Here is a 26,106-nt window from a genome sequence, read left to right as displayed (position 1 = left end):
CAGTAGAAGCAATACTAGGCAATCAATAAAGCAATGGACAAAGTTCTCGGCATTTGATCACCAGATCAACACCATGGGCCTTGCTAACTTTAACGCGCGCCGCCCAGCCTCCTAGATGGCCGACGCGTAGGGACGACGGAAGCCCTGCAGCGTCGGCCATTTTTTGTTGTTGTTGTTGTTTTAAAGGGGCCACGTGCGCCCCGAAGACTGCGGACAAGGTACGCGGTTTTTTTAAAAATTAAGCCCCCTGCCCCCTCTTTCCCCGCCCTCCCTCCCCCTCGTCGCCTTGTGCCAGCTCTCCCTCCCCCTCATCGCCTTGTGCCAGCTCTCCCTCCCCCTTGTCGCCTTGTGCCAGCTCTCCCTCCCCCTCGTCGCCTTGTGCCAGCTCGCTCTCTCCCGTGTCGCCCCCTGGGATCCCCCCCCGGCCCGATGGGCACAGCGCTCAGCGCTGTGCCCAGTCCGTGGCATTTTGCGGCTACTCGCGAGTAAGCGAGTAGCCGCAAAAAGCCACGGAAGTCTCTAGACGTTCCGCAGCCCCAGCCTCAGGCCGGAGCTGCGGAAAAGGCGCGCCATATGCGACTTCGCTTATGGCGTGTTAGAGGAGGCTTCAGTGCGGCCTGGGGCCGGATTCCCCTGTGAGTCATGTGGACACACAGCAGGGAAACCGGCTCTCAAAGCGCGCTAAGGCCTCGTCTAGGAACGCCCCTAGTTTAATAATCAGAAGTAATCTAGCTGTTATCCCTTATGCATGAAAAGAATGGGAGAGGCAAGAATTATATCTAACCTCTGTGTGGTTGTTGAAGTCCAGCTTCCATTTCTTCTCACAATAAATTTAAAAAAAATGCTGAGCTGCATGCTAACAAAAGTAATGTGCTTTCTGGATTTTGGTGCTGCATATACTTGTTACTCCTCGCTTGTATTCAGAAATGATCTCATTTTATTTTATTATTTTTTAAACCCATTATCCCTGCAGCAGAAAGATGAGTACCATAGAACAAATAGCCACTAGTGCTTTAATGGTGGCCAGTGTGATATAACAGTTACGGTTTGACTTAGGGCTCATCTACACCAAGCAGGATATTCCATCATGAAAGCGGTATATAAAAGACAGGAGCCACCCTACTGTTTTATAGCAGTATTGAAGTGCACTGACAACTGTTGGGGCCCATTGACATATACCGCTTTCATACTGCTTTCATAGTGCTATATCCTGCTTGGTGCAGATGTGTCATGGGCCCCAACAGTTGTCAGTGCACTTCAGTACCACTATAAAGCAGTAGTGTAGATCCTGCAGTGCACTTTAATACTGCTATAAAGCTACAGTGTAGCTCCTGCCTTTTATAGCTTCTATTGCTGACATTCAAAGCATGTCATGGTCTTGCACCTTCTTATCTTTCCTCTCTCATTTCACTTTACCATCCCCCTCGTACCCTCCGTTCTTCAAATGTTATGTTGCTTTCCCGCCCAAGAGTTTCTATCTCTCTTGCCCGGCTTCGCCCATTCTCTCTGGCTGCCCCGTTTGCTTGGAATGCTCTTCCAGAGCAACTACGTACCACAAGTTCCATTTTAGATTTTAAAACGCTTTTGAAAACTCATTTGTTTTCAATAGCTTTTGGTATTTTAGCTTGATCTACTATTCTTATTACTATGATTATTCTCTTATTTCTGTTTTGTGAACCCCTTCCCCCCCTTCATATGTTTTAATATGATTTTAGATTGTAAGCCTCTAGGCAGGGTATCGCTGTTTTATTTGTATATTTTGTACAAATAACCAAGTACATTGTTGGCGCTAAATAAATAAATAATAATAATAATATACCACTTTCATACCGCTTTCATAGTGGAATATCCTGCTTGGTGTAGATGAGCCCTTAGACTTGGAATATTCCGGGTTCAAATCCCTACACAACTTGCTATATGATCTTAGGTGAGTCACATACTCAACCGAATGAACATCACAGGGTTGTTGTGAATATAGAAGGAAGGCAAACTTGCTGTAGTTCTGTAGCAGAGCATGCCAAAGGTCCCAGATTCCATTCCCAGCATCTCTAGAAAGAGCTAGGAAAGAATCCTGCCTGAAACCCTGGAAAGTCGCTGTCAGTCAGTGTTAACCATACTGGGCTGGATGGATCAATGTTTTGATTCAGTGGCCCCGTTCAGAAGACACCTTAAATCACAGCTTTAACTATGGTGGTTAAGCCAGAAAACCATTTTCAGAAGACACCTTAAACCACAGCTAGAACCACGGTGGATAAGCCTTTTTGCCTTGAGTCACCGTGGTTAAAGCCGTGGTTTAAGGTGTCTTCTAAATGTGGCCAGTATAAGACAGCTTCCTATGTATGCTGCCCTGAGCTCTTTGCAAGACGAGTAGGATAAGATAAAATGTATAAATAAAGTCCAAAAAATAAATGCTTTGTTTCAAGCAAAGTGTTCCACCATGGGCAGAATTTAACTGAAGAAATATTCTGTAACATCTTTCTAAATTAAACAATTTGAGAGTATTTGTAAAGTGTGTTTGGGGTGGGTGGGGCGTGCATTAGTACTGTTCAGAATTGTACATACTGACACCTTAGGCTTAACAAAAGAGGTGAAATGCTTCTTTTTGTTTGTTTGTTTGTTTAATGTAATGTGCTTCAATCAGGTTATTCAGCATGGCTGGAGTTCCTGTCTACGAATCTGGATACGTGCATTCATCTGGCAAAGGGCCGAGCCAAAGAGATGTCATGGTATAGCTAGAAGCTAGGGAAGTTCTAGATTCAATTGAGTTCTGATTTCCATTAATCCGACCAATTAATGTCAATTACAAAAATGACATGCTTTTTCTGAGTCACATAGACTCATAGACCAGTTTTTCACTTTGGAGTGTATGTCTTAATCCACAATAGCACATGCATTAGTAGTAATTTGCACTTACCGTATTTCTTCGATTCTAAGACGCCATCGATTCTAAGACGCGCCCCATTTTTAGAGATGTTTATTTGGGGAAAAAGGGCATCTTAGAATCGAAGAAATACTTCCCTCACCGCCCAGCCAACCTCCTCCCCCTCCCTCTGCGCTTTCTTTTAATGGTTGTGTCCTTTTCTTTTTTCCCTCTGTGAGAGAAGAAACCGCCGTTTGCGTGGGAAGAAGGGGGCGTTGAAACAAAGAATAAACAATATTTTCGGGCGGGGAGAGAGAGGAGAAGACGCGATTAAGGAGCTAAAACGCTTAACTCTCCAGTCCCGCTCTTTACTTGTCTGTGCACCAGGGGATGACGACACGCGAGTAAGTCCCATGGAAATCGATGGGACTTAAGAATAAATTTGACTAACAAAAAACCAGGCGCTTACCCTCCCAGCTCCTCCTCGCTCTCATGGCTCGAGGCTGCTGCAGGAGCTTCCTCTTTTCCTCTTACCGTATTGCTTCGATTCTAAGACGCCATCGATTCTAAGACGCACTCCATTTTTAGAGCTGTTTATTTAGGGAAAAAAGTGTGTCTTAGAATCGAAGAAATACGGTACTAACGTGTATTATTGCATTTGCACCAGTGCACATTAGCACTAATGCAAATTAGTTCAAGTAGAACAAAATTCTGAAAAATCTGATTTTGTCAATGAGCAGACGATGGAACGAAAGACACCTGACAATCTACAAAGCACAGACGGGCCAGATTTAACAAAATCTGTACATCTGTAGCCACAGCAAAGGTGGTTTTGTAGGACCAGACTGCGAAATAAAACCTCCACACTAGCACTGATATTAATTACTAGGAAGTAGAAAACAAAATAATAATGCAGTTTTACATCACACACTGCCTGATCAAATCTCACTTGCTCCTTCTCTAATGTTCAATTCAGGTTCTACATGGTCAGCTATTATGAGCGGAGTCACAGAATAGCAGTTGGATCTCGCCATGGTTCAGTGGCCCTCTACGACATCAGGACTGGAAAATGTCAGGTAAATAAATCATTGTGATCTCCTCTCTGTAAACTGTAGAAGTTATTGAAAGGAAAGAGACTAGCTGTGCACCAGTTGACATGCTGAGTCGCTGGAACATTATGGATAATGCTAAGGGGGGATCAATAGTTTAATGAAGGACTCAATGTATATAGAGTCTTACTGTTTTCATTTGCTGTAACTGAATGGCAAGCACAGATGGGTTAATAATAGCTGTCCAAAAAAGCCGTAACTTCTCACAGAGTACCTTGAACGTTCTGCCTACTTTAATACCGGTTTTGTATTTCTGCTAATAGCTAAGCAGAGCTATTTTAGTGAGATCTTAAAAAGAAACAAACCCCCCCCCACCATATTCCCTTTTCTATAGTCAAGGATTTGCGGTGGTGGGGGAAGCATAGTAGATTTTTTTTAAAAAGGCACTAATAACCAACACCAGAATGTAGTTGTGCTTACGCAATCAGAACCATAATTACTAATTTTTCTTTACTTCCGATAACTATACTGATGATCAGGCTGTAAATTTACTTCACTGGATTAAAACTTCTTTTACTAATGGAGAGATAGAAAACATTCCTGAATTTGAGATTAGAGATGTGAAGACCTGAAACACACACACACACATTCACAGAAAAAATAGTGAGGGTGGGATATAAAAAAATGGGTGGGGAAATGTAGGTGGGGGTGGAGTTCCAGGGATGTTTGGAAAATTGGGGGGGGGGATTTTCCCCCCATATTGTTTCCATTTTTTTTCTCCCATTTTGTCTGGATTTTTTTCCAGGCTTTCACATCTCTACTTGAAACAGAGGCGCTAACATTCTTATGTTGCCCGGAGCCACAAACTAGAAAATTTCCACTGCTTATTTTTTATTCTTATTTTTGTCCCGCTCCACAATCCACAGGCATACACAACTCTCTTATTTTATTATTATTTTTACAGTATCCCAACTGTAGCGGTAACACCTAATTTCTAATTGTGCCGGTGGATCCTATTGAAATAACTTCCATTGGTCTCAACCACATTTGGAATTGCAGCCTAAATCTTCAGTGTATTTTCATTGTTTTCTAGGGGTTTTTTTAATTATCCAGTGAACTGATTGACCTATTTATTTATTTTAGAACACGAATCTCTGTTCCTTCAAAGACCCTTAGTAAAAGCACAAGTTTTTCTCCAACCCTGATCAAAAGGCCTAGACCTAAATGCTAATATTTTTTCATACGTTATGAAATCACATGTCTTGAATAGAGCATTTTCCCCTATACTTTGCTGAAAGAAAATCCATGAACTGACAAGAATGAGAAATGCAATTTTACATCCAGATATGGCCAGCCCTGACCTCCAAGGGACAATTTTCACATCTGCCAACTAATTTCAGAAGATATCCTAGTAGTTGAGCACGTTGTGTCTCCGTTCCCTTTTTGTTAGGTTAAACAAGTGATTTTAGTCTCTTATCAAAAGATAAATTGCCTGATTGGTCCAACTTGAACTCAGTTTTTTAAAACACAGATTATCCCAACTGTGCATAATATTACATAGTGTTTCAGAGAAAAACCTTACAGGTTTTCTTAAGAGCTTTTCATTCTCATTTGAATGCATTTTGCTCTATGTGCCTTCCCACCCCAGCAGCACAGCACAGAGATGTGTTTAGCTTGGATTTTTTCCCCCACAATCCCATAGTTTGTTTGCTAACATGTCTGCAGGGTAAACACACTGAATTCTATTTCCACCACTAGTTCTAGAAAGCACGGCTCCGCATTATGGATTCCAAATTGTGCTTTTAAAAATGTGTCTGTGAGTCTAAAGTAGCTAACAAAGGTCAGAGGTGTTGATGGACAGGCTGGGTGAGTGCTCACAGCTACATCGCTGTATGAATGGCTGAATCTGCAATGAAAATCTTCCCTCTGGCTTGGTTTGCCCTTGGTTCAGTAGACATGCTGGAGTATCTTATCTTCCTGGCTAACCCCGCCGCCCCTTTCTCCCAGCAACCTTTTAGGATGCATCCTGTGAATTCAACAACAGCCAGCTCAAAAAAAGCAAACCAGGGGATGTTATTTGTACATTTTAGCTACAAGTGCTTTGGTTTTCCTTTGTTTAACATGCCACCTTCTTTTAAATTAGTACAGCTGAATCTAGATCTGGTTAGGTAATTTGTGTAAACAGTTCTGTCAGCCAGTTTGAGAGGGCTCATAGTAATCCTGAAAAAAGGGCATATTTTGGTCAGAAAATGTTCTTGTTTCAAGTACGCTCGAGTACAGGCTAGTTCACACCATTATTGGCTGCTTTCATTTTCAGCCTGTATTGCCCTTTATGTGGTATGTATCCCAGTTGCATTCCTGGATTCAACACGCACTGGGCAGGGATTGTATTGCTTATGTTCTTTGTGCTTCACCAACACAATAGTGGTGCAATAAATGAGGCTTCCCCATGAAACTTGATTAGCAGTAATCTGTTTTTCATTCATTAAAAATTTGGTTTGTTCAACAATGGAGAAAAGAAATTACTTCTTTACTCAATGGATGTTCAAGTTATATAGGAGTCCACAAATAGGGTTGCCAGCAGTGAATATAAATGTCTCCATTTAAAAGCAAGGTTTCGCGTTGGATCCTGACTACTCCAAAAAGAAAATAGCACAGATGGAGAAAGATATGGAAAGGAAGCGACCTAAATGTGTGTGTGTGTGTCTGTGTGGTGTGGTGTGTGCTTGGCTCAAGACCCTGATGGAGACAGAAGGAACACCACTGCAGTTTTGTAAAAAATATCTAGAAGGTTTTAAATTTCAAATTACTTCAAAAAGTAATTTATTTCGTTGTACAGCTCCTGATGGAGGATCTCCGAATCCGAAACATTGAGCGTTGTACAAGTTTGATTGAAAGTTGTTTTGAACATATATTTTTTTAAAAAAATAATATTTCAGATAAAAATAAAGAAATTTCTTTTGATGTTTCTTAACACCAGAGCTAGTAGCCTCTTTTTCTCATAGCCTTTTCGTGGTGCTTTTTCCTTCTTTTTCCTCAACTTCTGGCTTGTCCACCAGGGAAATAAACCATTGTGTTTAAAGTTTTTAAAAAACCAACCTCATACTAATAATATGCCACTTTCTCTCCCACTGAGAGGCATGGCTCTCTGAGATTCTGAGAGGCCTATAAAAGGTCAGCAGACCTAAGTTTGAGGTCACATACCCAGTACAGGAGGCCCTAAGGCAGCCTTCCTCAACCTGGGGCGCTCCAGATGTGTTGGACTACAACTCCCAGAATGCCCCAGCCAGCTGGCTGGGGCATTCTGGGAGATGCAGTCCAACACATCTGGAGTGCCCCAGGTTGAGGAAGGCTGCCCTAAGGTATCACGGGCAGATCTTTTGAGCTCGCAGTCTGATGGTGCTACGCCACTCGAGCAGAAGCCAGCTGGAAAGCTGCATGGCTGCTTCACAGGCAGTGTTGCTGTATATGGGTATACAAGGCAGCAGATCTATGTAGGCCTACAAAGCAGTGAGGTAGCACAAGCAAGAGGAGAAATGTGAGTATGGCACTCGAGGTGGAGAGAAAGCATGCTAGGAAAGGATGGCTGAGCCAATCAAGTGAACCCTGGGCAGTTCATGGCATTGTGTGACAGAGTGTCTTTCCATGCTAGGCCCCATACTCAAAAGATGCACTGGGTGCCTGGCCCCAAAGACACTTATAGAGTTCATGTGGGAGCACAATGTAGAAACAATCTTGGACAGACTTGGGATGAACGTAAATAAATCAGTAGCTTGACTCTGGGGAGTGAAAGGGAACCTTCCTTTGGATGCTTGGGTGCTTGATTAAATTCAAGCTAGTGGGCTAAGCTTTAGAAAAGCCATGTTCCTGTGAAACAGTTAGGTAGAGGTACTCCGTGTGAAAGGGTACTATAAAGGGTTCTCAGATGGTACTTTCTACTGATCTATCTTGAGGTGTAGATGCTTCAGGACTGGACCATGTTTCCCATCAGGGCCTTAGATCTGCCAATTTGAAGTTACTCTCATGACTTGATTGACTAGGGTGGCAACCTAGTAATAGGTAGGCACTTGTATGAGCTTGAGAAGTTCCCAGACTTATGATACTGCAAGAGAGCAACCGCAACACACTGCCTGGAAACCACACACACACCCCACCCCAACCCGGAGTATTTGCACCCTGAGTGCCCCATTGCTGTCATTGAAATTCAGCAGTTTACTTTGCTTTAAACAAGCACATGGAAAGCATACCTTGTTTTCAAACAAAATTGCACCGCTGGAAGCCTCCCAGGAATGTTTTTGCTTGACAACAGCGCTTGCATTTCCAACATGCCTTGTTTTAAAGGGAAATGGTGACTTTTTTCTTCTGCTGCTGCCACATTGCTGAATTGTGGAGGCATCTGCAACAGTGGGGAGTGTGCGGGCCCCCAGTGGGTTCTGGAAGGGTGGGGAATCAGCCCTCAGACCTTCCAAATTTGCCCATCCCTGATCTAGGTGCTTGGAATAAAATGATATCCTTTCTCCCTAGACCTCTGTACTTCACAGAAAACAATCTCTTATTTTGTGCCAGATGGGAGACAGACTCTCCCCAGCTACTTTGGCACCCCAGGCTCACTAGGGTAACGTGGCTCTTTCGCCGTGTCCCAGACTTCGGTGACTCTCGGAAGCAGCAACAGAGAATCTTGCTGCTTCTCAGTACCACCAAACTACTAAGCAGTCATTCTGAGCACGAGAGGCTGCCTCCTCCTGTACCAATCCGCTTGCTCTCTACGTTCAGGAGGAAAAGCTCTTCTCTGTGTTCTACGTAGGATGGAGGCAGGGATGATGCTGACAAGAGACAGGACCTTGTCCGTGACTGCACCCACACTGTGGAGCACCTTGGCAGTTACGTTTGGGTGGCCCTCTTTTGGGCCGCTGGAGATAGCATTTTAATTCCGTCAGATTTTTGTCTTGCTAAGTACCTGATGATTTATTTTACCCTAAATCTGCCTTTTGGGATAATTCTGACCCCTGGTGTACAACGTTAGCGATACCACACAAATTATTGCACTTCCAGCTTTGCTCTTCCAGTTCATTGTTACCTGCGCTAGGTACACAACGCATCCCAAAGTACAGCCATTTGCCATTTCTTTGTTTAATTTAACATATAGAAAACTCCTCCTAAATGCACTGACGTTTTTGTTGGGGTAATTTCTATCCCAGCCAATGTTAAATCAATTGGAAGGAAAACTGCCCCCCAAACCTCTGCTTTGGGGTAATTTCTATCCCAGGCAATGTAGTCAGTTGGAGTGGAAACTTAAATTTCATTTCATTTTGGAAACATTAAGTTTCATTTTCTCGTGCAAACTCAAGTGACCTTAAAAGAGGGTTGCTTTTGATTGCTTTTGACCAATAGCCTGAGGCAGTGTATAGTTCTGTGTTTTATAGTTTGGTAAGATGAAACGAGCCCCTCCCAGAACTTTGGATCTAATGTTTTGAATGGGAAAAATCATTCAGAAGCATTGGACCTCATCGAAGGAGACATTTTAGCCACTAGAACAAAGGCTGAAGGATTGTGACAAGCAGCAAAACAGCTCAACTTCCTTAAGGCTGTGTTTATCTACAGTATTCTATTCTTATTCTATTTTTATGGGGCAGTATCCAATTGTGTCCCAGTGTGAGCACGGCTGACATTGCGCTAACATAAAGCAATGTTTGCATAATGAACCTAGCACTTGCCAGGACAATGGGGAAAAGTGGCAATTTGGTGCCAACCGCCATCAAAATTCAGCAGCCAATCACTCCTTTCACCCATCGCCCTAGCAAGTTCTAGATTCATTGTGCAAACGTTAGTCTACACTAGCACAACATCAGTAGCGCTAGTGCTCTGGCACAATTGGATACTACCCACAGAATGGATTGTTGTGATTTTAATTTGTACACTGCTCTCAGTGGTACATAGGCACTAGAAGGATGGGATAGAAATCCCTATATAAATAAACAGGTAAATAAATCCAGCACAAAGTGGGAGAGACTGCTATTCCAGTCACAAGTTCTATATACATGCCAGATGACTTGGAAAGAGTGGGTGTCCATGAAGTAATGGCTGTATATCTCAAGTTCAGGACTCCTGAACTTGAGATATACAGTACAACCAGATATGATGATGATGACTTCTAGTTCGGATGGTTGTAACAACAGAATAGACAAATTTATGGAGGATAAGTCTAACGGCTACCATGTATTTATTTAGTTTAATGAGTTGATACCCTTCCTATACCAAATCCTGTTGGAAGTTGCTGTTAATCATGATGCCTACATAGAACCTCTATATTCAGAGGCAATACTACTGAGTATCAGATGCTGGAGACAAACGAGGGAGAACCGTTCTTGTTATATGTCGCTTGTGGGTTTCTGGAAGGCGGTGTTACCTGGCATCTGTTGGAAACAGAATGCAGTGTTGAATGTGCCTTTAGTCTGATCCAGCATGGAAATTTGTAGGGTTAAAAATAATAATGAGATGGTATGTAGTAGTGATGTGGCAAGATCTTCCTTTCCTGGGAAATGAGATTTGCTGCATCTTTTGCAAACTAGGTCCCTTCAACTCTGGGCTTTTGGTGCTGGAAATATTAGTACCACACTGTAATGCAGGACTTGCCCCTTTCTGTGAATAAGATTGCATTTTGCGAAGGAGTTCTTACAGCTTCCATTTGACAAATGATTTCAATACATTTGTCATTCATTATTTAGTAAGTTGGCAATTATAGTAGCTTGTTGGATAACTTGTTAGCTGTTGCTATTAGAAAACATGTAATGTTGCATCTGTTCTTGAAGTCACTTTTGAAAGGTTGTGGCTCCCAGTGGCCACATTTATGGTCTGTCTGCACCTAATGGAGTGTAGATGGTGCTAACAGAGCTGGCAGGTGCACCAAAAGAAATGGGTAATTCACAATTCCCCAAACCAGCAATGCCTCATCTAAATGTGATGCATATTTATAGCTCGTGAGCAAAGCCTGATATGCCATTTGATATTTAAGGCAAATGAAAGAAAGCACTTTTATCACGTTTTGAAGTGTTCAAAGTGCTTCACCAATAGTATCTCTTTAAGTCCTACAACAAGGATGGGGAAAGTTCGGCCTTCCAGATGTTGTTGGATTGTAATTCTCATTAGCACCTAGCCAGCATAGCCAATGGTGAGGGATGATGGGAGTTGCAGTACAACAACTTCTGGAGGGCTACATGTTCCCCATCACTGCCCTACTAAATCAGTGGCATTATATCTATTAAAGATAGACTAAGAAAGAATGGCTTTTCCAAAGACCATATAGTATGTTCATGACCACGATAAGACTTGGATCAGGGGCTTCCTGGGTCAAAGCTTAGTATTTTAGCCGCCATGTTTACACTACACCAGATATCTAGTTTTTAACTTAGAGCTGCACCCTGACACTAAACTGGAAAGGTGAACCATTAACCTGCAATGAATACCTTCAGATTCCTTAAGGCAGATCTAGACACTCAGTGTATGTTGCCATATTTCTTTAGCTGCTCTGAGTTTGGAAGCTGACAACTTTGAATCCTGTTTTTTAAACATGCTTCCTTTCTGGATGGTAGCAAATAAATTGAATTGTAATACAGTGTAATACTTGTATCGTGTCACTAGATGTCACTCTAGTGCAACACCTAGCAACCAAATACATGTTGTGTTAAACCCAAGATCGAAAGAGTTGCCCATTTAGCTTCTGGAACAGTTGATCCTTTCATCATTATTTATGATAGTGGACTCCACTCCATTCTAGTTCTGTGATGGGACCAGAGTATTTCACACAAACAACAATGGAGAAGAACCCCAAAAGGAACAACCATGTGAAAGGACTCTTCCAATAAAGGAACTGTTCCAAATGGTGATAAGAAAAAATACTTAACCATGTAGGCTACTTTATAAACTATCAGTGGCTCATACTGAATATTGATAAGAGAAAGAAACTCTTACAACAATTTGATCATGTACATTTACTCTGTCTCTGTTTGCTTCAATGGGAAGTTCTGATTACATGCAAACTCAGTGCATCTGCATTAGAAACTCTGTGCTTCTGATGTAGCACATATTCTTTAAGAAGTTCAAATATAATGGTAGATAGAGTATGAACATGGCCTTTCATATGAGGCCATTTACAGACTATGTAACTCATAGTCATTGGGTGCCCACGGATGCCAAGGAAACTAGTCCAGGGGGGAAGTTTAGATAGGAAATAAATAAATTGAGGACACTGGACACATCATGTATGACACCTAAAAAGACCAGAAATGTTTCCATACAGGCATGACCTTCTTACTATTTTATCATATCCCCAACATGCCCCTACGATGGATCAATGCTACCCATTGAAAAGTATAGTGTGACACATTTGGGAGAGCTTTTCATTAATAGCCTGTTCAGCACTTTGTTGTTAGTTGGCAGCATAGATCAGATTGACTGAGTTTATAATTCTAGTTGTGAAAAGTTGATTTTGATGTTTTAAAATGGCCACTTGTACTTCTTGAAATTCCCTATCTGCATATTTCGGTCTGCTGTCTGTCTCTGCTGCTCAAAATCTTGACTTCCCTGGCACATCAGTCAGATTTAGTCCGTCATTCCTTATACCTACCTGCTTCAATAGTCTCAAGTCAGATGTGACTACTCTGGAGTAAGCAACGTGAAGATCACCTTCAGATGAAAATAATATTGACAACTTGATTTTGGGCTTCCCCTTCAGATGCTCTCGTGTGTGTGTGTGTGTGTGTGTGTGTGTGTGTGTGAGAGAGAGAGAGAGAGAGAGAGAGAGAGAGAGAGATTTCCTATGAGGTATAACCTCTAAAACAGCTGTTCTCAAGCTTCCCACTCCCTGCCCCATGAACAATTTGAAAATTGCAGAGGGTCTTCTTTGGAAAACCACTTAAACTGTTTATTGTTGTTTTACAAATTAAAATACACACATAACTCATATTTTAATAATCCTAGTCATTTTCTTCTAATGCAATGGGTGTCCCTCTTTTGGGGAACAAAGTTCTGTGAAGTCAGGTATAATGTTTGTAAGCTTTAGCCTCACATCAGGTTCAGCATTCATCCTGGTTCTATATTTCAACTTGAAGGTGACATGTGATGAAAATCTTGTCTTGCACTGGTGTATGTCCTGGTAAACATGGCCTCCAACTTTGCCAACAGAAAAAAATAGATCAAAAGCAGGGCCTAGTTCAGATCTTCTTGACTATTCCGCAGCCTTTCTGCAGGCTGTCTGAATGAAGCAGAGGTAGACTGCAGGTTGCTCTAAAGACATGAAAATATGAACTACATCTTATTGTAGTGAACATCCATTTGCTTCTATATAAACTGCTTGTGTTGCCAATAAGCTAGGGATAAGCAACTGGCAGCTTGGAGGCTCAATCTGTCCTTCATGGGCTTCCTATCCGGCCACAGTGGGCAACATCTGGAAATGTTATTTAAGAAAAAAAAGCAAGTTAGGGAAAATGAGATAAAGGAGTACAAAACTTTGCGTGCTGTGGGGGGGAAAGTAGATACGAAGACATTGTTCCCCCTTTCTCATAATATTAAACCCAGAGTTACACCATGAAGCTGATTGGTGGGAGATTCAGAACAGATAAAAGGAAAGACTTCTTCACACAGTACATAGGCCCCGTTCAGAAGACACCTTAAACCATGGCGGCTAAGCCAGAAAGCCAGGTTGTGTTCAGAAGACACCTTAAACCACAGCTTTAACCATGGTGAATAAAGCAAAAAAGCCTTATTCACTGTGGTTAAAGCCGTGGTTTAAACTGTCTTCTGAACATGGCCTGGCTTTCTGGCTTAACCACCATGGTTAAAGGCATGGTTTAAGGTGTCTTCTGAACAGGCCCACTGTTAATCTGTTAAATTTGCTCCCACGAGATGTAGCGATGGCTGCCAACTTAGATGGCTTTAAAAGGGGATTACACATTCATGAGAGAGAAGGCTATCAATAGTTACTGAGCATGATGGTTTATGTTACCTCCAATATTAGAGGCAGTATGCCTCTCAATAGCAGTTGCTAGGGAACATAAGTGGGAACCGCTATTGCACTCACATCTTGCTTGAGGGTTTCCCATTGGCATTTAATTGACCACTATAGGAATAGAATGCTGGACTAGATGGACCTTTGGTCTGATAGAGCCTTTATTAGGTTCTTATGTACTTAACTGATGTTTGCCGGCACCCCTCTTCTTATCACGTTAATCAGCTACTCACTCTTAAAGCCTACTTCACACATGCAGTAGATAGTATAATGGACTATATACTTCAAGCTACAGGTGTCAGATCACATTTTGGAATGTTCTTCTGCATATAAAGCTCTGAGCAGAAATGGTCCATGCTTGGACATGTTTTTTTCCTAATGTGTTAGAGGTTGTTTTCCTACTGCAGTGAGAGTGGTGTGTTTGTTTTTAAATTGTGGGGCCACATTCAGAAATAGCGTCCCCCATCTGAAGTGATACAATCCACATTGCCAACTGACGTAGCCAGTTGTTCAAACGACGATGCTAACCATGCCATTAACCACATTTTCCCTAACCATGCACACCTGTTAACCACATCGTGGTCAGCTGCACTAACCACATTATGCAGCATGGTTTATGGTTTAATTTGTTTTTAGCTGTGCATATTTATTGTTTTATACTGTATGCTTTTATCTGTACGCCGCTCTGAGATCTTAATGATATAGGGCAGGATATAAATGTTTTAAATAAATAAATAAAAGGTTAGCAGCACAAAATTTGGTTTAAGGTGTCGTCTGACACGCACCTGTGGTTAACGGGCCCATATCATAGAGCTTCCAGTACAGAGTGGCCAAAATTGCCCCGGCCGCTCTAGCCTATGGGCTTGATCGCTACTCCAGCCTGCTGCTTGGTTGTAACGGGCGCTATTTCACTTAATAGGCCCTGTTTTTTGTGCAATACGTGTTGTTTAAAGGGGCATTTTCTGGAAGTAAGCTTTTTTTACTCCTCAACCCCATATTGATCTACCCTTTTGTTGTCCCTTAACCAGGGATTTAAAGGCCCGCTTCCCCGGTGCGTTAATAGCCAATCAAACACACAAGGCTTAATCCATTTACTTCCGATACTGCAGTATGGGGGTGCTCTCCAGTTCCACAAGATGGAGGCACCCAGAACAAAGGAATCTCACAGTACATATAGGCCCTGACTACAAGAGGGTGTTAGTCTCTTTCTAACCCTTCTATTGGTCAGTTCTGGATTAGCAAGTTAAGTTACATTCAATTTTCAAGTTAAGGTGCACAATCTCAACGAGTCATAGGTTACATTCGATGCTCTATTGGTTGAATGTTTTTCCCTTTGTCTGATGTCCACTATTAAGGAATGCAAATCTGGCATATAGCCATATGTAGCCACTCTTCGGCAGAGAAACCATCTTTAACTCTTGGCACATTACATTCATTAGAGAGATGAAACCTCTTCCTGGGGCCATCACTTTCTCTTACCATGTTGAAGCCCCGTTACAATGTTGCGTTGAAGCGCCATCACAAGGTTAAGTGAAATGGCAGGTGCAACCGCCAGGTGTCTTAGCGCACAGAGTGCTGGGATACAGGGCAGAGCATTCACAAGACTCAGGTGCTCATCTAACTGCTTTGTGGTTAGCGTATGGTTACGGACAACTTAACCACAAAAGGGTTAACGGTGTCTTCTGCTAGTGTTCTGCATGTGGTTAGCGTTAACCACAGCTGAATATGGTTAAGTTAACCACAAAGCACTGAATGTCGTCTGAACGGAGCCGTAGTGTATCAAATAGTTTATGAGCAAATGGGGTGAACCATTTGCTCACAAACAGTTAAGTAGACTCAGCCTGAGTTCTATCCAACAGCCTAGACAAGCGGCATGGTTGAGAACTGATGCTGAATTCTACCAGAATGAGAGACAGTCATCTGTCCACTTTTACCCCCTATTTATTTATTTATTTATTTATTAAATTTATATACCGCCCCATAGCTGAAGCTCTCCGGGCGGTTTACAAAAGTTAAAAACAGTGAACATTAAAAAGTATACAAAATTTAAAACCATCAAAAACATAAACAATAGTATCCATTTAAAAACAACAGTTCTGGGGTCCGTTAAAAAACAAACAAACTTAGCGTTGTTAAATGCTGTTAAATGCCTGGGAGAAGAGAAAAGTCTTGACCTGGCTCCGAAAAGATAACAATGTTGGCGCCAGGCGAGCCTCATCGGAGATCATTCCATAATTGGGGGGCCACCACTGAAAAGGCCCTTTCCCTTGTTGCCATCCTCTGAGCTTCCCTTGGAGTAGACACTCGGAGGAGGACCTTAGATGTTGAGCGCAGTATACGGGTAGGTTTATGTCGGGAAAGGCATTCCATCAGGTATTATGGTCCCAAGCTGTGTAAGGATTTATAGGTTAAAACCAGCACCTTGAATTGGGCTCAGGAACGTATAGGCAACCAATGCAAGTGGGCCAGAATCGGTGTTATATGTTCGAACCTTCTGGTTCCAGTGATCAATCTGGCCACTGCATTTTGCACAAGCTGCAGCTTCCGAACCATCTTCAAAGGCTGCCCCACATAGAGGGCATTGCAGTAATCTAATTTGGAGGTTACCAGAGCATGGACGACTGAAGCTAGGTTATCCCTGTCCAGATAGGAGCGTAGCTGGGCCACCAAACGGAGTTGGTAGAAGGCACTCCGTGCCACCGAGGCCACCTGGGCCTCAAGTGACAGAGATGGTTCTAGGAGAATCCCCAAGCTACGAACCTGCTCCTTCAGAGGGAGTGCAACCCCACCAGAACCCTATGAGTAAGTCTGTGGACATAGTGAATACTGATAGCATTTCATCCTTTCCTCCATTCCAAATATGCTCCACATTAAAAATGAATTGCCAAAGAAGGCTTTAAGCGGTTGTTGAAAGAGAGAAACGTACATGTGCTCATCTTCCCAATATTTTATTCTGCATTCTTTTCAAGCAAAAGTCTTTTCCAAAACATTTTCAGCTGCACCCTTAATTAAAACGTTCAGCAGCTATAAACTAGTACTTGAAAAGAAGTGGTCAAGTCACTTCAGGGACTTAGGAGTGTTTTGCCTAAAGACCCAATAAATTCAACATGGTACGTCTTTTCCATTTAAAAATAAAATAAAAGCCGGTTTAGAACGTAGTGTAGGTTTAAAAATGTTCCAGATCCTACTCACTGAGACTTCTCCTTGCCTAGGTCCAGTACAAAGCCACTTTTTCCTAGTGTAAAAACATTTCAGCCCTCAAAAGCTTGGCTGGAGAAGGGAACAGCCCCTCTGACAGAAGAAGTCAGTCTTTGCTTCTTTATTTTATTTTAGAACATTCCTTTTCCATAAAGTGGGCCAGGACTGGCTTCAATACCTACCCTTGGGAGTTGCCAGGGCCCTGACAGAACCCACTGCTAATGCCTCTCCTGGGCTCACCTTAAAATATACTTTTCTGGCACAGCACTCTGATCAGTACCAAGGGACTGGTTCTAGCGTTCTGTTGCATTGTGGGAAATGTGCTTGGAGAGCTACCTCCTGAGCCAGATAAAATCTCCAGGGTCCACTGACAGAGGGCAGCAGGGGCACCAGAGGCCTCTTCAAAACTGGAATCAGCCCTGGAATAATCATACCTAACCATTGAGCAGAATGCTTACTCCTAAAAATGACCAGATCCTCCAGAGTTAAGCCTTTATTATGATATCACAGTTGTCCCCAAAGTGTGGGGTTTCTTTCATTGTAACTGAAAGTATAATGCCAAACTGTTTAGAGACCCATGTACAGTCTCTCCAAATGTTTTGTAGAATGGATCACTGTTTTCCTTCCACATCCTATTCCCAGAGAAATCTTGACATTGTAGATTATCATCATCATCATCATCATCATGTTCCTCTAGATATCATTTGGTGATACACTTACAAATATTGAAGAAAACAGTCAATGCTTATTTAGGCTGTAACTTTTTCGTGTTAACACATTGCTTGTTCTCATTGCAACATCCTTAAAATTTTGTTTAAAGTAAGAATGCTGCTGCAGGCTGGAAACATTTAATATAATTTCATTTACTACATTTCTATACTGCCCAATAGCTAAAGTTGTCTGGGTGGTTTACAGAAATTAAAACATTTGAAAATACAATATTGTACATACAAACAGACAATGGGCCCATTCAGAAGACACCTTTAACCATGGCTTTAACAATGGTGGTAAAGCCAGAAAGCCAGGCCGTGTTCAGAAGACACATTAAACCATGGCCTTAAGCTTGGTGAATAAGGCTTTTTCCTTTATTCACCATGGTTATAGCCATGGTTTAAGGTGTCTTCTGAACATAGCCAGGCTTTCTGGCTTTATTTATTTATTTATTTGTTACATTTATATACCGCTCCATAGCCCAAGCTCTCTGGGCAGTTTACAGAAGTTAAAAACAGTAAACCTTAAAAGTATACAAAATTTAGAAACATAAAAACAACAGTATAAAAACAACAGTATCCATTTAAAAACAACAGTTCTGGGGGTCCGTTAAACAAACTTAGCGTTGTTAAATGATGTTAAATGCTTGGGAGAAGAGAAAAGTCTTGACCTGGCGCCTAAAAGATAACAGTGTTGGCGCCAGGCGAGCCTCATCGGGGAGATCATTCCACAGTCGGGGGGCCACCACCAAAAAGGCCGTCTCCCTTGTTGCCATCCTCCAAGCAGGCACTCGGAGGAGGACCTTAGAAGTTGAGCGCAGTGTACAGGTAGGTTCATGTCGGGAGAGGCGTTCCATCAGGTATTGTGGTCCCAAGCCATGTAGGGCTTTATAGGTTAAAACCAGCACCTTGAATTCGGCTCAGAAACGTATAGGCAGCCAATGCAAGGGGGCCAGAATTGGTGTTATATGTTCAAACCTCCTTGTTCCAGTTATCAGTCTGGCCGCTGCATTTTGCACAAGCTGCAGCTTCCGAACTGTCTTCAAAGGCTGCCCCATGTAGCCATGGTTATAATCATGGTTTAAGGTGTTTTCTGAATGGGGCCAACAAATGCACCATTATACACACGTATGCATGCATATCTTTAACAAACAACAAGAAGAAATCCAAGGACCCAATTAAAAACAATATCCTATGCTGCCAAATGCCCGAGAATATGCATATCAGCAGAGAAGAGATGGCTGAGAGGATAGGTCTTCATTTAAGGACACAATCGTATGCCTGTTTAGACAGAAAAAGTAGTCCTACAAATCCCTGCATGCCCCAACCAGCCATGCTAAATAAGCCAAAGGGGAGTGGGAAACAAGAAGACTCTTGATTGAAAAGCTGTCCTCATTGTTTGAAATATTTTAAAACCACTACCAAGAATTAGAATGGTGGGATAAGTCAAGTGTGAAGGGTGGATTCCTGCATTGAGCAGGGGGTTGGACTCGATGGCCTTGTAGGCCCCTTCCAACTCTGCAATTCTATGAAATGTTAAAAGCCACCCCAAATTATTTGATTTTAATATCAAAATACATAGTCAAGGGGGAAAGAACCCTGTGATCAGTTTCCTGAAAATCCATGATGTTTTCCATGGAAAACTTTGCAAGCATACAGTACAATCCTAGGAAGGGGACACTCCCAGGTAAGCGTGCATAAGATTGCATCCTCCTTCATTATGATATTACAGGTTTGTGGTTTAAAATGAGGCATTTGAAAATTAGCATTGCATGGATCAAAATCCCATCATTTAATACTATATTTCTTTGATTTAATTAATCTTATTACTTTTGGATTTGTGCCCCCTTTTTTACCTCTTTAATACGTAGTTGCATTTTAATATTTTAAAATGATTATTTAAAAGGTAAGCATTTGCCCCCAAACTATTAAGTTTTGGGTTCATGTTTAACTTAATGATAGAATTTTATGTCACATAGTAAAAACAGTCTTTTGGGCTTTGCATATTAGTCACAGATTCAGTTAATACTCAGAATTTCACACACACACACACACACACACACACACACACACACACTTGGAGTGTGTATGCATCATTTTTTCTATCAATTTTTCATACACAGTCCTCTAAATCATATCAGGCAGTAAGCTGACAGTGTGTGTGTGTGTGTGTGTGTGTGTGTGTGTTTTAATTATTCACATTGCCTTGGGTTTGTTTTGTTGTTTTCATGTTCTGTGCTTTGTACACTTTCTGGAAAATGCAGCGAGATTTCTGGTGTATGAAGAAAAAAGGGTGTTAGCAGATAGGTTTCTATTGTCTGAAAGAAGAGGGGTTGTTTAGGTTGACATTTTTCTGAACGCATACCAGTTGGTTTTGTATGCATTCTTTCCCCTTTCAGCACATTTTTAATCAGGTCCCAAGCATGATGGCTCTATGTAGCAACTCAGAGATTGCATCTGGTGATTAATGCCTTGATGGATGCAGAGAATCACCTTTTCCTTGAAAAATAATATATCAACATTTATTTCCAATACATTTGGATTTTTACTGAATGGTTCTGCAAAATTAGCACCAACTATTTTCAAAAGTTGTCATTTATTAATGCTTTGTGCAACATACTGCCTCTGGCAACAATAATCTGGATTGCAATATTAGCCTGTTAGGTTGAATCATTAATATTTGTAACATACTGTACATATAAATCTATTAATGTAAGTCCTATTTAATTTTAAAAGCAACTGATTGTTAAATGTCTTCTAAATTTATAAATTCTAAAACGTAGTCATCATGATCACCTAGTTAGAATCTGGGGGGGGGGGGGGCTTTTCTTCAAATAATCTCTTTTAAGAGGCAAACTGCATTCCTTTTGGTATTACATGATAAGTATTCAGAGTACATACCATTTCCTGTCTTACAGTCATCATTCACTGCTTAGATCTCTTTTCATCACACTTTCATCTAATATGTTCTTATACCTTAGATTTTTCTTTCCTGCTACAAATGTTGGTGTATAAAATGCTTTTAATAGTGGTTGTTTTTATGTCACTGTTGCCTTGTGCTTGCTGTAGATGAAGTTAGAATTCATTTCATTTTTAGGGTGCTTTCCTATAGTGGTGGGTAGTGTATTGTAGGAAGTGGCAGTGTCCTTCCCATGGCTGTATTGATTTGCCCTTCAGCTGTTTGCAGTGCATAGAGAACCTAAGGCCTTGTTGTTGATTATCTACACAATGTCTCTGTGAACATTATTGACCCATTGCTGCTTACTGCCTGTGGCTCTTGATTTTTCACACCGTCTCCATGACACTCATAATAAAACATACTATCTTATTGCTACTCAGCTCTGGAAAGCAACCGATGTAGCTTTAGTACAACTGCTGCATTTCTGGATAACATTTATTATATGTCGGACAGAGACCTATAGCTACTTTAAGGCTGTGTGCATTGTGCTAGGCTGGAGCAGGTTTCCACAATTTAGAACAAAAATACTATTTTTAAAGGGAAGGGCTTACAAATTCTGTTGCTGAAAATGAGCTGAGTCGTTAGCAGAACTGATTTCACAATATTTTTTAATTCAACATGCTCTTCGTAAGAGCTGAAAAACCCACAGCACTGGCCCAGTGCTGTTTTCAAAACAATAGCCACTTCAGTGGCAGTGATGAGGTGTTTCATGTTTTGTCTTCCATTAATTGGCTGTCAGTCTCTGCTTTAAGATGTTTGCCCACTACTTTGTGCAGTAATTTGTGTCTAAAGACAATTAAACTGCAATCTTCATGCCTTAAATTGGGACGATCCTACGAAGGTCTGTAAAAATACTTTAGCAATAAGTGGCTTCAAATGTATGTCTTTTAAGACTTTAAACTGTCTTTAAGAAATCGGTGTGAGCCATTGTTTCATGCTCACCATTGCAAAAAGAGGTTTCACTATGGGGTGCTACAGTGAGATTTCCCCCCACTAGTACAATGGGAAACTAGCACTTCCTAAAGCAACCCCAGCAGCTAACCATGGATAGCATTAAGATGGATTCAGATGAAAATGTGTTCACAAGAGAATAGGGTGAGTGCAGGACCTTGGGGTGTGCTCTTGATCTCTTACTGAGTTCGTAGTACAAAATGGTTTAGCACTATTCCGTTTTAATTCAAGACTCCTGTGATGTCATTAGCTCTTGCATTACCTATGAATGCATTGTTGCTTCATATATGGTGGGGTGGAGTAAGAGCACCTTTCATGGTACATAAGAGCATTGAGCAGGGGGTTGGACTCAATGGCCTTGTAGGTGCCTTCCAACTCTGCTCATCTATGATTCTATAAGAAGAGCCATGCTGGATCAGACCAAGGGTCCATCTAGGCCAGTAGCTGCCAACCAGGAACCCACAAGCAGGACAAGGTGCAACAGCACCCTCCCACCCATGTTCCCCAGCAACTGGTGTATACAGGCTTACTGCCTCTGATAGTGGAGGTAGCACATAGCCAACAGGACTAGTAGTCATTGAAAGCCTTCTCCTCCAGGAATTTATTCAACCATCCAAATCGTTGGCCATCACCACATCTTGCAGTAGTGAATTCCATAGCTTAATTATGCTCTGTGTGAAGAAGTACTTTTATCTGCCCTGAATCGCCCACAAATCGGCTTCATGGGATGACCCCAGGTTCTAGCATTAGGGGAGAGCGAGAAAAATGTCTCCCTATGGTCATCAGTGCTTACTAGTCATGTATTACCTCCAGTAGCGTAAGCAATATGTGTTATGGCCCCTCCTGAGGAGTCTTCTTCTGAGGGGGAGCCTGACTTACTTGAATTCGGCAACTCTCCTCCCCCCTGAGGATATTCCAGAGTCAGGGACGCACCCATCTCCAGCTGTGGCTCATTAATGAACTTTCCATCTAAGCTGGCTATATAAGGGCGGCATTCACAGAGCTGCATTTCTGGCCTGCAGTCTAGGGTGTTTCTTAGACAGCCAGATTTGCTCTCTGCGCTTTGTACATCGTCTTTGCCGAAGACTGGGTGGATGTCTTGCTTCTGGCTCAGAATCTGAACCATCAGAGACTGGAGAAGGTGGAAGAGGGTTCACCGGGCACTTCCAAGGGGCCTGCATCGTCTTCAGCTGCACATCTCCTCTCCTCCTGCAATGCTGCCTCTGGAATCCTTGTGGGGAGGAGAGTCCACAAACTCAGGTAAGTTCCTCCTCAGAATAAGACTCCTCAGGAGGGGCCATGGCAATATGACTCCGAATACCAGTTGCCAGGGAACAAGAGGGGAATCATAGAATAGTAGAGTTGGAAGGGGCCTATAAGGCCATCGAGTCCAACCCCCCTGGGTGCTGCTGTGCTCGTGTCCTGTTTGTGGACTTCCCATAGACAGCTTGTTAGCCACTGTGAGAAGAGAATGCTGGTCTAGATAGGCCCTTGGTGCAGTCCAGCATGGCATGTTCCTAACGAGACGTTTTGTGAACCGCCCAGAGAGCTTCGGCTATTGGGCGGTATAGAAATGTAATAAATAAATAAATAGTGGAATGTTCACTTCTTTTTCTGAAGTCACAAGTCAATAAGTAATACAAAGGTAGTCAATGCAAGACTTTTCTAGCAAAAGCAATAAGCAGGCAAGTAGAACAAACATGTTAAATTGACATTTTTGAGTGTTCACACTTCCTTTGTAAAAATGTATCTATTTTTATTAGTCTCATGATTTTTCAAAGCACATTGCAAACGTTTTAAGTTCCAAATCCTGTTGTTAAGAGATTAGGAATTTACATTCCATGTATGTGTGAATAAAAAACTCATCTGTATCATCAAATTATAAAGAACAGCCAGGATTCTACTAAATATTTTACCTGCAATTATTGCAATGCTATTACATTGGCTTTGGGGGATTTTATTAACGCTACAGTGTGATAACTTATTCTCCTGTTCATGCTTATGAAAACAGCATCTTCTCAGGGCTGATCTTTATTTTCATGTTAACACTCGTGCTGAATATGGTAATGTGTTGCAATGCACCATATAATATGTTCATGGAGCACCTTCCTGAACAGAGGATGCCCTTTGGTAAGGAGGTGATATACTGTTTCAGCCTTATTTTGAATGGCCAAACTTCACTTATGTGTATGCTGGGCTGCTTCTTCTGAGTCATAGTTATCAGGTATTGTAAAGGTTAAACCTTATCATCTGCACGCACGCACACACAAAAAAAGGTTGAGGTTTCATCAAAAACTTCCATCCTCACAACCTGTCGGCCACAATTTGATGATTATTATTGATTATTTCACAGCCTTTCACTCACTCTCTGCCACTGCAGCCCGCCTTGATATACAGATAAGGCTGCAGTCCAGCTAAAATAAGACTCCATCTTGATAATGGACTGAGATGAGATATTGTTGTTTGATAAAGATAATTGATGTTTCACTGTGAATTGGAAAGCAGTTCTGAGTGTACCAGATCCGTGAGCATGTTCCCTCTGCAAATAGGGGCAAGTGTTTACAGAACAGAACAAAAGACCAGGACTTTGACAGACCATGTTCTGTGCGCTTAAAAGCATTCGCCTGTTTTTCGATTTCTAACTGCATTTTTGATGGTAATAATATATACAGGGTGCACCTCATCTTACTCTTGAATGTTTTTCCTCTTGTACACCATATGATTAAATACGAGATTATGAAGACTCATGTTTACAAGACGAGACTGCCTTCAATTGCTGGCTCGATATACTGGTTTCTTAAGCACATGTTAAATTTCCTTTCACAAAGCCACGGACAGGACCAACAATCAACTGTGGGAATTTGCACTCCGCGTGTCAGCTGACACATTCTTGTATAGCATGTAATTACTGTTAAGTAATTATATGCCTTTTGTTGGCCATGTTCTTTCTCAGCTGCTAGATTTAAGTTGATTAAGGTATCGCTCGTCTTAGGTGCTGTTCATGCGATTTTTTCTTTTAGTCTTGTTATCACCTTCATAACCCCTAATTAAGCAATAAGGCTTGACAGGGAGGAGGGTTATCACCAGATAATGACACCCCAAGTGTGTTAGGAAGCACAAGGTTCAGCTGAGTGCCTTTAATCCTCCAAGGGTGTGATTATCTCATGATAAACATACAGCATCACGGCTCATTGATATTATTGCAGTGTGCTTGAGTTGAGTTGCAACATTTTCCCCATCTTTTTTTTTTTTTTTTTGTAAAAAAAAATAGTGTGTGTGTTAATGGAACAGACACTCTGGACTGTGATATAGCCGTACAAATCTACATTGGAAAAGGCCACATTTGCACAACTTTTGAAAGTTTTAAAATTAAATTTAGAAGTAAAGCAGGAAAAAAAAATACCCAGCTTATTCTACAGGCTGAGTAGAGACATAAAAGAAAGAAAAAATGAAATGCCCAAAAGCAAGAAAATGAAATACTGAGCTATTCTTACCTTCAATTCCAAGCCTATTTTAACTGTGTATCGCTACGTACACCGCAAGTTTTGACAACACTTCCAAAAGTGATTTATTAATTAGAAAATAATAAATGTTCCATTAATATCATGGTTATTAATTTATACCATTGCAAAGTAAAACTTTTGTTTGAGTGGCTCATTTCATGAGCAGGTTTGCTGCTGAGATTGGGATGAATACTATGAGGTTTGGTAGTACTTTTTTCTTGGTTTTATGCATTTGACTTTTAATCACTTCAAAATACACTTCTGTAAATCTTCCAAGCATTATGGCAAACAAATCCAATTTTTTTAAAAACAAAAACAAAAACACCCATTGCTTGCAATATTGAGCTAGCCCAGCACTTCACAACTTCCATCATTAACTTTTATTTGATTACCTAGCAAGTTTTAGAACTGGTCTGTTATTTGATTAACGTGCAGAAATGTTTGAGTGCTTTGCACAGCCACTTTGAACTGAAGAGCCTGTTCATACAGGACGTTCTTCGTACAACCACCACAAGTACACAGTTGCAGCGAAATAATGAGTCCTTGTAGTAAAATAAATGTTCATGCTACATTTCGTAGATGGTAAAGTACTTCATACTCAACAAGCATGTCAGGTATGAAACAGCTATTTGCACCCCATCAATTGAGGAGAAAATATGTTCCCTTTAAGCCATGAAATTATACTAAGGACACATGCTTTGTTCGTACGTATTGCTCAACCATGGTTTACTTTAGCATTATGAGAACGAGCTGCAACAAGCCTCATGCTTGCACACTTCCCGTCCTGTGGCGCAGGAATTCAAGGTTGAATTCAGGAATTTTCACTTCCATTTTAGATTGACTGCCGCTTGTTAAAACCTGCATATGAGAACA

The 26,106-nt window shown here is 41.5% G+C and overlaps 1 protein-coding gene across 2 annotated transcripts in view; it reads left to right on the top strand.

Annotated features, from left to right (window-relative positions):
* The window catches only part of WDR7 (WD repeat domain 7), a 258,462-nt gene that overhangs the window by 195,737 nt on the left and 36,619 nt on the right, over positions 1-26,106 (top strand). For both annotated transcript variants that reach the window (XM_063128220.1, XM_063128219.1), the window contains one exon: positions 3,837-3,936. In XM_063128220.1, the coding sequence (XP_062984290.1) occupies positions 3,837-3,936 (100 nt within the window). The remainder of the gene's footprint in view (positions 1-3,836; positions 3,937-26,106) is intronic.

The sequence above is a fragment of the Elgaria multicarinata genome, chromosome 6 (assembly GCF_023053635.1).
Source record: "Elgaria multicarinata webbii isolate HBS135686 ecotype San Diego chromosome 6, rElgMul1.1.pri, whole genome shotgun sequence".
Classification (NCBI taxonomy): domain Eukaryota; kingdom Metazoa; phylum Chordata; class Lepidosauria; order Squamata; family Anguidae; genus Elgaria; species Elgaria multicarinata.
The sequence above is the reverse complement of the archived record's forward strand: the minus strand, read 5'-3'. Positions and strand labels throughout refer to the sequence as shown.